Source organism: Colobus angolensis, unplaced genomic scaffold (genome assembly GCF_000951035.1).
Source record: "Colobus angolensis palliatus isolate OR3802 unplaced genomic scaffold, Cang.pa_1.0 Scaffold126, whole genome shotgun sequence".
NCBI classification, from domain to species: Eukaryota; Metazoa; Chordata; class Mammalia; order Primates; family Cercopithecidae; genus Colobus; species Colobus angolensis.
The window spans coordinates 714,878-727,134 of record NW_012113808.1 but is presented as its reverse complement, the minus strand read 5'-3'; the positions used below and the strand labels follow the sequence as shown (position 1 = coordinate 727,134).

General features: G+C 43.6%; 1 protein-coding gene across 3 annotated transcripts in view; it reads right to left on the bottom strand.

The window, feature by feature from the left end:
- Positions 1 to 308: 308 nt before the first annotated feature.
- The window catches only part of LOC105505471 (chromosome unknown open reading frame, human C1orf131), an 18,461-nt gene continuing 6,512 nt past the window's right edge, over positions 309 to 12,257 (bottom strand). Inside the window, exons 3-8 of one of the 3 annotated variants that reach the window (XM_011933304.1) lie at positions 11,811 to 11,819; positions 5,704 to 5,760; positions 3,553 to 3,648; positions 3,319 to 3,405; positions 2,041 to 2,093; positions 309 to 963 (exon numbers count right to left, since the gene is read on the bottom strand). In XM_011933304.1, the coding sequence (XP_011788694.1) occupies positions 825 to 963; positions 2,041 to 2,093; positions 3,319 to 3,405; positions 3,553 to 3,648; positions 5,704 to 5,760; positions 11,811 to 11,819 (441 nt within the window). In that variant the 3' untranslated portion in view covers positions 309 to 824. Of the gene's footprint in view, positions 964 to 2,040; positions 2,094 to 3,318; positions 3,406 to 3,552; positions 3,649 to 5,703; positions 5,764 to 11,810; positions 11,820 to 12,257 lie in introns of all 3 variants that reach the window. The other 2 variants (XM_011933305.1, XM_011933306.1) reach the window with 2 other exon arrangements.

The window sequence follows — 12,257 nt, the reverse complement described above, 5'->3', positions numbered from 1 at the left end:
CGCCACCTTGCCCGGCTAGTTTTTTGTATTTTTTAGTAGAGATGGGGTTTCACCATGTTAGCCAGGATGGTCTTGATCTCCTGACCTTGTGATCCGCCCGTCTCAGCCTCCCAAAGTGCTGGGATTACAGGTTTGAGCCACGGTGCCCAGCCTAATGTGCTACAAGCTTTAAGCAAGGGCAATATCATTAAAAACATATACATGGCTGCAAAGGTGATGAAGACTCTGATAGAAATAACATTCACTTGAACATGGGCACAAAACTGTGTGTTAAAACCATCCATTATTTAACAGTCACGGGCACATACACTCCAAACGTATTTTACTTATGTAACTTCTTCCCAAGTAGATTTTATACACATGGTAGGCTAAAAATTAAAACTGCTTTTCCACAAAACTGATAAATTATCAGATTCTTGGTTCTTTCATGATATCGTAACATTAAATCATTAAAAATATTATAAGGCAATTTAATGTAAACTACTAGCATTTACAAAACAGTAAAGTTATAAAAAATTGTATTCCAGGCAAATGCACCAAATACTGGTGAACATGAAACAGGAGTGAAGTCTGCTGGAGAACATTAAAAAACACTTTTCAGTGAGTTCACTTCACATTCATGCTGCACTGGGCCTAACGCGTTCAGCACCATGAAACAGACACTTCAGCAGCTAGAGATGTTACTTCTGTCTGACTTTTTTTCTAAAATGAAAAAGCAGTCTGTGAAATGTGTGGTAAGAACGATCTCTCAAGAGTCACACAGGGTCCAGGGCCACTGCAGTTGACTCAGTTGTTCCCATCCTCGTTCTATCTGATAAAGTACTTCATTTGGCCACTCTGGAAGAATTTATTTTCTTGATATCAACTGGGCTGAGAATCAGTGTTCCATTTTTGAATTTTCCAACCTGTCCAATCCGTCCATTTGACAAAATACTGGGAGCGGACTTCTTCTTTTTGGATTTCCTACATTTAAAGTGAGAGAAAGGTACTATAAATAGTCTTAAACTTACCAACAAGCATCGCAGTACCACCAACCAGGCCACTGCAGTCTGGCCTGCAAATTCCTGGTTGCCTGCCATGCACACCCCCTACCCCACTACGCCTTCCTGTGGTCCCTGAAACATGCCACTGCCTTCCTGCCTCGGGGCCCTCGCACTGGTTTCTTCTGAGAGGAATGTTCTGCTACCAGACCTTTCCAGGCTGCCCCTCTTCTTTGTTCAGTTCTCAGCTCCGATGTCACCTCCTCAGACTAATTTCCCAGCTCACCCCCTCCCTGTGGTTTTCTTTCACAATGCTCTCTTTCAGCTTCTCTACAACACTTGCCAGTACCTGATATCATCTTACTTATCCATTTGTATGTTTTGGGGTGACAGGGAAGCTCCCCTCTCTCCCTACAGGGAAGCTCCCCAAGGGCAGGGATACCTTTAGTGTGATTACAGCTGTACACCAACACCGAAGGCACCCACATGCCTGGCACAAAGAGGCATTCAACAGATAGAGATCGGTGGCCAGAACAAATGACTATTTTACAGCACATACAAGTGCACTAGGAGCCCAAGAAAACAGGCTAAGACAAAAAGAGTCCGTTCTGAAACAGTAACTCAAAGAGAGAGAAAAAGGCACTTAAACAAAAGCTAAGAAACAAGTATAAAGCAACGAAGTCAACATCCCTTATTCATAATTACGGTGCTCTATCTTACGTGGTATGTCAAAGAGCAGGCAATACAGACCCAGACTATGCTGCTGTAGCAGCACTCTTAGAACAGAAGTCTTTTCTTGGAAATGTAAACTGTAGCTTTTCCACTAGTCACTTGGAGTGTCGGTGAAAAGTGGGAGATTGGAGAAGCTTCCTAATTCAGTTCTCAGGCAGTTGTTTGATCTTGCACAATTTACTAAATCCTACTTTGATGAGGATAAATGAGAGACAGCGAAGCACTCTAATGGGCTAGCAACACCACATACATTCAAGGCATCCTTTTCAGAACTAATCAGTAGGTTCATCCAGACTGTTCAACCCCAGGGCCTGATAAAATCACTCACCTGTCCTCCTGTCCTTGCCTCTTCTTTTTCTTGAAAATATCTGTTTCTTGGGCCTGATTTCAGAATTTAAGATCATATACGCATCAGTAATGAATAATGGGATTCAAACAAAGGCAAGAGGTTTGTGACCAAGTCACTGAGACACCATTTTTAATATTTCTTTCAAGTGGGCATATTAAACTTAACAGTCTCAAAGTTTTACCCTAAAACCCTTTCAAGAATGTGAAAGGCTGGGCCTGGCGTGGTGGCTCATGCCTATAGCCCTAGCACTCCAGGAAGCCAAGGCAGGAGGATCACTTGATCCCAGAAGTTCAAGACCAGCCTGGGTAACACAGCAAGATCCCGTCTCAGTTAGAAAGAAAAAGAAAAAAGAATGTGAATGGCTATTCCAGGTAAGACTAATAAGTTTTACACTGAAAGCTCAAATCTTCCATTTTAGGTGAAAGGTAGAAACTGTAACATCTATTCCCCTTGTGGTTTTTCATAGGCCCTTGTGTTGTACACAAGGTTATACAATGTAAAATGCGAAAAAAAAAAACACACCACAAAACAACAACAACAAAAAACTAAGTATAGAAGAAAGATCAAAGTAGCCTGCATTATTGGAACAGGATTGCTATAGTTTGGATATGTGACCCTCCAAACCGCAGGTTGAAATTTGATCCCAACATTAGAGACGGGACCTAGTGGGAGGTGTTTGGGTCATGGCAACGGATCCTTCATGAATGGCTCGGTGCTGTCCTCATGGTAATGAGCGAGTTCTCCCTCTGTTACTTCCCATTTCCCATGAGAGCTGTTTGTTAAAAAGGGCCCAGCACCTCTCCACGCTGCTGCTTCGCTCTTTCACATCTCGCTCTTGCCATGTGATCTCTGTACACATGGGCTTCCCTCTGCCTTCCCTCATGAGTGGAAGCAGCTTCAGACTCTCACCGGAAGCCAAGCAGATGCCAGTGCTATGCTTCCTGTGCAGTCTGCAGAACTATGCTCCAAATCAGCCTCTCTTCTTTATAAATGACCCAGCATCACACATTCCTTTACAGCAATACAAATGGACTAAGACAAGGAGTTTGCTATTTCAAAGCAAATCTTGCATGTAAGTATGCCAGATTACTTGGCTGGTATTACTAAACAGAGCTAACTGGAAGAAGTGGAGAGCATGGGATCCTTTAACTCTGGTGCCTTCATTGCTCTCCAAGCAGCAGCTTCCAGCATTCCACTGTGTCAAAGAGCATCCATCTTCCCATTCTAGCTGAATAAAGGACAGACCATCACACCTACCAGTCTCTTTTCTTCTTCCTTTGCTGACTTTTTTTCTTTAATTTGCTCCTGTAAAACCTTGTAATTCACATAACTCTTCTTAGGAGGCTGTCATGAAAGAACAAGGAAACAAACCATCATATTTTATTCTGCAAAAATGTGCCAGTGTCCCTTGCCCTGACTTGCTCTTGGCTTTCCTTGCTCTTGCTTTTTTGGCATGTTGTCTGGTGATGAAAGGTAGCAGCAGCCCCTTACCTTAGCGCCCAACATAATGGCACGTTCCTGTTCCAGGATTCTCTCCTTTCCTTTTCCATAACCAGTGATCCCAAAGCGGTGCACTTCTAAACGAGCCTGCAGACACAAAGCACAATCAGACGCAAGTGTGTTCCAACAACTCCCAAGAAAAAAACATATTGCCAGAAGTAATGCATTTCAGATCCACTGCTCTGTAAAAACAGCGCATAGGAATAATAACTCCACTGTCGTGTGGTCAAAGGAGCTCTATGGAGGCTCTCCTACCATATACCATCTCTCACAACATCTTTCTCCCATTTTTTTCCTTGGAGACAGGGTCTTGCTCTGTTACCCCCACAAGATGGAGTACAGTTAAAAAGAGGTGTGATCATGTCTCACATGTCTCACTGCAGCCCTGACCTCGTGGGCATGATTTCCCGAGTAGCTAGGACTATAGGCACGCACCACCACACCCAGCTAATTCTTAAAACGTTTTATAGAGAAGAGGTCTCACCATGTTGCCCAGACTGGCCTTGAACTTCTAGGCTCAAGTGATCCTCCCACCTCAGCCTCCCAAAGTGCTGGGATTACAGGTGTGAGCCACCGTGCCTGGCCCTCTCCCATGGTTTTTTTTTTTTTTTTTTTTTTTTTTTTCTGAGACGGAGTCTTGCTCTATCACCCAGGCTGGAGTGCAGTGGCATGATCTTGGCTCACTGCAAGCTCCGCCTCCCGGGTTCATACCATTCTCCTGCCTCAGCCTCCCAAGTAGCTAGGCCTACAGGCACTCGCCACGATGCCCGGCTAATTTTTTTTATTTTTTAGTAGAGACGGGGTTTTACCATGTTAGCCAGGATGATCTCCATCTCCTGACCTCGTGATCCGCCCGCCTTGGGCTCCCAAAGTGCTGGGATTACAGGCTTGAGCCACTGTGCCCAGCCCTCTCCCACGTGCAATTTGAACAGCTGATACAAAGAATTATCTCTGCACAAAGTAATAACAGAGCCAGGATTCAATGCAGAGCTCTGTAGTTAAGAGCTTTAAGATGCTCTCTAAAACAAGCCATTGTCCATAAAGGCAATAATTTCAACTGAAAAACCCCTCTCCAAACACACACACTCACACTTAGAAACCATTTATCACAGCAGCTTCAAACATAGATCCATAGTTTTAGAAGGAAGAGAAAAGTCAGCAATACCCACTCTTAGTTGTTGGATTCCTTCTTTCCGTCTTTTTTCTTACGTGCTTTTTAACACATTACAACCACAGAATATACATATCCCCATACTTAGCATTGCATCAGTGGCATTGTAGTCACAAAACCATCATGTATTAAATGAGTATATAATACTCAATCAAGTGAGTGCAGACCGGGCGTGATGGCTCATGCCTGTCATCCCAGCACTCTGGGAGGACGAGCCAGGTGGATCACTTGAGGTCAGGAGTTCAAGACCAGCTTGGCCAACATGGTGAAACCCCATCTCTATTAAAAATACAAAAATTAGCTGGGTGTGGTGGCACATGCCTGTAATCCCAGCTACTCGGGAGGCTGAAGTGGGAGGATCACTTGAACCCAGGAGCCAGAGGCTGCAGTGAGCCAAGATCCTACCACTGCACTACAGCCTGGGTGACAGAGGGAGACTGTCTCAAAAAAAAAAAAAAAGGGAATGCAGTATGATTTGCTTAACCATTTTCCCAACTTTTAGACATGTAAAATAATTTTTAGATATTATAAAACTGTTAATTTTGGCCAGGTGCAGTGGCTCATGCCTGTAATCCCAGCACTTTGGGAGGCCGAGGCGGGTTTATCACCTGAGGTCGACTAACATGGGGAAATCCCATCTCTACTAAAAATGCAAAAAATTAGCTGGGTGTGGTGGCAGGCACCTGTAATCCCAACTGCTCAGGAGGCTAAGGCAGAAGAATCACTTGAACCCAGGAGGTGCAGGTTGCAGTGAGCCGAGATGGCGCCATTGCACTCAAGCCTGAGCAACAAGAGTGAAACTCTATCTCAAAAACAAAAAACTGTTGATTTTTATAATATGTAACATTTATACTACACAGTTTGCATGTCATGTTATACACTTACAATAAATTTAATACAAACATACATTTATAAACAAATATTGTAAATAAAGTTAATTATAAATAATTTAACAATCTCAAAGTACATACCTTTTCTAGGTTAAATTCTTGTATATCCACATCTCTCTCCAAAACACCAGATTCAGTCTGCTGACAGAAAAAATTCTTATTTAGATTATCTGTTACTATATCATTATAGTATCTATCACCAAAAGAGTAATGTTTTAAGGAACCTGAAAGTGACTCTCTCACACCCACTAGACTGGCTACTATCAAAAAACCAGAAAATAACAAGTGTTGGCAAGGATGTAGAGAAACTAGAACCCATGTCCTGTATTGGTGGGAATGTTTTACCACGTGGTATAGGCATTGGGGAAAACAATTATCATGGTTCCTCAAAAATTAAAAAAATAGAATTATATGATCTGACAATTCCTCTTCTGGGCATATACCCAAAAGAACCTGAAGAGATATTTGTACACCTACATTCATAGCAGCATTATTCATAATAAATGCAGAAGCAACTCAAATGTCCACCAACAGACGAACAGATATTTTTGAACGTGGCATATACACATGCTGGAATATTCCACAGCCTGAAAAAAGAAGGAACTCCTAACCCATGCTACAACATGGATGAACCTTGAAGACATGATGCGAAGTGAAATAAGCCAGTCACAGAAGGATATGTACATGATTCCATTTTATGAAATACCCAGAGGAGTCAAATTCACACAGACAGAAGTTAGAATGGCTGCCACCAGGGGCCAGGGGGAGGGAATGGGGAGTTAGTGTTTAATGGGTATAGAACATCAGCATCGTTTGGCAAGCTGAGAAGGGTTCTAAAGATGGATGGTAATGAGGGCAGCACAACACTGTGAATGAGCTTAACACTACTGAACTGCATGCTTAAAAATGGTTAAAATGGGTCGGGTGCGGTGGCTCATGCCTGTAATCCTAGTACTTTGGGAGGCTGAGGCAGGTGGATCACGGGGTCAGGAGATCAAGACCATCCTGGCTAACACAGTGAAACCCCATCTCTACGAAAGGTACAAAAAATTAGCCAGACATGGTGTCAGGCGTCTGTAGTCCCAGCTACTCGGGAGGCTGAGGCAGGAGAATGGCATGAACCCGGGAGGCGGAGCTTGCAGTGAGCTGAGATCGCCTCTGCACTCCAGCCTGGGCGACAGAGTGAGACATCATCTCAAAAAAAAAAAAAAAAAAAAAAGGTTAAAATGGTCAATTTTACATTCATGTGTATTTCACCACAATTTAAAAATTGGAAAACAGAAAGAAACCTTGAAACTGACCCAGACGGCTAAATGTCAAAAGTAATACAAGCATGTTGCTCAAAATCCTAATGAACAACTAACAGAAGAAAAATAAAGACAATACTTTTTAGGGTCTCAAAGCTTATAAAAGTAATGATGAGAAACTGAGAAAAAAAGGAAAGCTGGTAAGAGAGCAATGCCTAAATCTCACATATCACATACAGAAAATTCTGCTTGCTGCTTGCTGGGAGGGTTTAGGAAACGAAGCCTATGAGCAGGAATTTTAGAGGGTAAAATTTAGAGAGTAAAACTGCTATGTTCAAGTAATTATTTCTTTCTTCCCTCCCCTCTGGTCACTAGAGTAATGGGCTAAACAGTTCTTTCAGGAACATCAGATTTCTAGCATGGTGGAGATTTGGTTTATAATTCCTAATAGAAAATGATGCTGCTGCAAATGTCCCCAAAATACGTGACTCTTTATAACAACCTGTCCCCTGCCCTACCTGCCAAGAGGTGCCCATCACAACGGCACCATGTGCCATTATCCACCAATGGTGGCATTCCACCCTGCAACTACACAGTCCACGAGGCAGCCACAGTGGAGTCCACTCGCTCTCTCCTTCTCCAGGAGCTGTGCTTCCGCTTAGCCTGGTTCCTCATCCCCCACCCTAGCCTCCAACACCGTATTTAAGGTGTGTGCGTTTGGACAGTCAGTCACTGCATGTTTTCATAGACGATGGCTCCTGTCTCCCTATGAAATGACTCTTCAGATGATGAGGACCTCTGCACTTAATTCACAGGGGGGTTATTATGATATAACAGGATAAAGTGTAGTAAGTGTGTGGCACAGGGTCCAAAATACAGCAAGGCTTACCCACTGCTCTTATTCCTAACGGATCTACTGACTATACCGTCAGCAGCATCACAGGCATCCACTGTCACACTGGACACTGACTGGCTCTCCACAGGATTGTGGTGCTGATGGTAACAGAGGACGGGACAGCAGACGACCACGGTTAGGGTCCAGGAGTATGGCCTAGCTCTGTGCCATTAATCACAACAGACGCACTTTCCGTTTACTTCATCTTCCTTCCTGGCTTAAGATTTTCTCCAAACCTGTCTCCCACTTGGCTGACAGCATCAAGTGCCTTAACTAAGACCACAGGCATAGCATGGAGGACTCTGTGTGAGCCACTTCCAATTTATCTACCCCAGAAAGAGTCTTCTTCCTATTCCATGACTGGAAAAAATTCCACATTTACTTTCAAGTTACGGTATCTTTTCCACTGCCATGCACATCCAATCTATTTACTACGACCATATTTAAGCCCTAAAAAATCAAACAAAACCCTGTATACTGTTCCCAGGTCTCCAAGATCCCCTAAGGTATTTACCACCTTTTCTAAACATTTAAGTAATTCCTCTCTTTCCTCCTACCCGCGTCACTGAAGTAATGGCTAAATCAACTTTCTAAGTTGAACATTTCCATTTCTTTTTTCTTTTCTTTTTTTTTTTTGAGACGGGGTCTCACTCTGTTGCCAGGCTGGAGTGCACTAGGCACGTCAAATTTCTAGCAATACTGGAGATGTCATAGATGGTTTTGGCTGATTTGTTACTAGAGATTAGCATGAGAATGGAGCAATTTAAAGAGGATTTCAGCACAGTCATAAAATTCTTGGCCAACTGTATGACAGCTACTATGAGGTTGAAACCCCTTGGCCTTGGAGAGAGACTGGCCTACAAAAGAGAGGAGCAATGTCAGGCCTCTCCTAGTCCCTGCTGTCCCCATCAGCAGCCACAGAGAATACCTAATCCCCTGCACCTTGGCCGTGGGGACACCAGGGCTGAAGGGCCGACTAGACCCAGGGGAAGAGAGAGCCCCTTGGTGGCAGCTCTGGCACAGACACAGATACCTCAAAGTCCTCATCCCTCGTTCAACAGTTCACCAGAAACAGCTTAGTTTCGTAGCTATTGATGGCTTTTTGAGAAAGGGTCTGAGGTCTAGAGCTGTGCATGTATCAAACACAAACTTTTGGGAAAAAAAATTCTTGGCTCATTATTTCACAGATGCTGAGTCCCTATTAGCACGACCCACCACTACCTAATTTTTATTTTTATTCATAGCTTGAGAATCAGTTCAGCACATTATTCATAATACATGACCTGACTGAGAAACCATCAGTGGTATCCTCGGTTTTCTTTCCCCCCATATTCTCTGCGGTAGGAGACATTACTGCCCATAGGCAATACTGGGTCCTCCTCTACTTCCAGGCACACGGGCAACTCACGCTTCCCTGTCTACTTGATGCTAGGAATGCCCAGGTGGCTTTCCCTGGCCAAAGAAACACGAGTAGAAGGGGTGTGTGCCTACTTCCACGTGAAACCCTTAAGAGCCCTTCATTAACTCGCCTTTCCTTCATTAAAGCAACTAACCACCCTCCAGATGGTGGCACCCCATCACCCTGGGTCCGGAGATGAGGATGGTGTGGCACAGGAGACCTGCCTCTGCAAGTTCCAATGGCCATGTAACATGAGAAAAATTAACTTTTGTCTTTTAAACCACTGGGACGTAGGGATTACGTCTAACCTATCCCAACTAATCTAGCCTTACTATCCCATACAAGGAGAGGGATATGTATGGAGATTTTGAGAACTTATATGTTGGGCAGGGAAGAAGGAGGAAAAGCTAGAAAAAGAAAGAACAGTTTGGAAGAAAAGTAAGAGATGAAGGCAGGCAGACCACCAGACTCAGTGAACCTGTCTATGGGATGATTTAGGTATTTTCTCTTACGCGGCTGTGATTTTCTTTTTTTTTTTTTTTAAGTCTATTAGTTGAAGAGCCCAACCAACCTGTCTCCAGTTACAGAAAGAGCAGCTCGGTAAACAAACGCTCTTTTAAAAATGCAGGCCGCTGTATGAATATTAAGAAGTTTGTTCATACCTTGATGAGTCTAAATTACTTCAGCTAGATTACTTTCTTCCTAACACCCGTCTGACACTGCTCTACTCAGGAACAGGAAGTCTGGCGTAAAAGTAATAAGCGGCACTGGAGCATGGAGGATTTCCAGGTGGAGCACTGTGCAGTGGGCTACATCCACATTGCGGGGAAGTATGGGAGCTGCAAGAATTTGGGGAACGATCAAAGCCATCAGACGATAACTTGTGAGAAATGTCTCTATGTCTCGCTATGGCTCAGAGTCAGTGTACTTGTGTCACTCAAAGGACAAAGAGCAGAGCCTAACCTCACCTATGCTCTCTCTAGTATAGCAGTTAAGTACACAGTGTTGAAGCCAGAACGCCTGGGGTCTGAACCCGACCTTTGACACTTACTTCAGTTCCATAATCCTTTATTTGGCAACCTTAGGGTCAGGTTCCAGCTTTAAAATTCAGAAGTCTTTACATTTTAAAAAGGCAAAACTGAACATACTGAATATTATAGACCACTTTCAGTAGGGTCCAAGGCAGTAACCCATAATTAAACACATTAGTATTTCTGTGGCAATATCAATGAATATTCATACCAAATGAGACGAAAAAAAAAATTTTTTTTTTCTGAGACGGAGTCTTGCTCTGTTGCCCAGGCTAGAGTGTAGTGGCACCATCTCGGCTCAATGCAACCTCCGACTACCGGGTTCAAGTGATTCTCCTGCCTCAGCCTCCCGAGCAGTTGGGACTACAGGCGCCCGCCACCATGTCCAGTTAATTTTTGTATTTTTAGTAGAGACAGGGTTTCACCATATTGGCCAGGCTGGTCTTGAACTCCTGACCTTCTGATCCACCTGCCTCAGCCTCCCAAAGTGCTGGGATTACAGGCATGAGCCACTGTGCCCGGCCGAACAAAAATGATTTTTAAAGGCTTTGTCAGGTTTTTCTGCCAAATAAATTTGCAGCGATCTTAAAAGAAAAAAGATCAATCAAATTGTGGTTTCCAGAGCTCTGGGTGTTCGGAATTGCAGATATGGGGCTCTGAGGTTAATGTTTAACTACAAGCAAGTAACTTAACCTCTTGGAAGTCTCAAGCTCCTCTGCGAAAAGAAGACAGGTCCCAGGAATTGTGAGGATTGAGACCATAAATGAGTTAATGAATAAACACTCTAAGTACACCCCTCATAAATGAGTTAATGAATAAACACTCTCAGTACACCCCCAGTAAGTATTAGCAATTCGCTATATACTCAGGGGCAGCCTCCATGTACCTCAGTCTCAGGATGCAAAGGTCCCTTCTGATCTACGGAACAGTATTCTGTTATGTGTTTCTTATCTCTTTCTTATCTAAGGCCACAAAGGAGGCTAAGGTTCCTGAAACAGAGCCAGTGAATGATTCACATTAAGACGGCCCAATGCTAGCTGTGGAGAAATGGCAGTGACACAGCCATAAGGGCTGAGCAACACACAGGCATGTTAAGCTACATCTGACACTTCCATTGCTTAAAGCGTAAGAATTTTCTTCCTTACAGGCAGTCTTGCACCTATGAAAGAATAGGTTTGCCCATTCATTTTTTTGAGATCATTAGTCTAGGCCATGCTGTTTGAACCTGGACCACTGCAACAAACCCCTAAATCAGTCTCCTCATGCCTCCTGCTATTGCTCCCTTATAATCCATTCACCATATAGGAGCTACAGTGATCTTTTTAAAATTTAAATCAGATCACCTCATGCCCTTGCATGAAATTCTTTGGTGGCTTCTCATGTACTTAAGACTAAAGTCCCAAGGCTCACTACTGCCTATGAGACCTGGCAAGAGCTGGTCTCAGCCTGTCTCTCTTGTATCAGCACCAACCATTCTCCCCTCTGTCCTAGTCCTGCTAGACTTCTTCCAGCTCCTTGAACATGCCAGGCCTCTTCACACCCCACAGTGTTAGCAAAGCTGTTTTCCCCTCCTTGGCTCGCTCTTCTCTGTCCCATTCACCAGCACCATTTAATACAGCATTAGCCTGAATGCTGCCTCCTGAGAGAACTCCCTGAGCACTATATCTAGACTAGGTTCTGCATGGTACTCCACGAACCTATTTGCTTATAATTCTTTCTAATTACATTATATTGCTCGACTCCGAAGTAGATTGTATAGTATACTCCATAAAGGCAAAGCACTATTACCTTCTTCACTGCTCCATCTGCCAAGGTCTGCAGAGAGCAGGCACCCAGTGATTGCTGGAATAAATGGAGGAATGAATATGTGATCTCTTACTATTTCCAGTCAAATTACTTGTATTGTCACTACATTAAAAATGGGACATGGGCCGGACGCAGTGGCTCATGCCTGTAATCCCAGCACTTTGGGAGGTCAAGAAGGGCAGATCATGAGGTTGAGATCGAGACCATCCTGGTCAACATGGTGAAACCCTGTCTCTACTAAAAATACAAAAATTAGC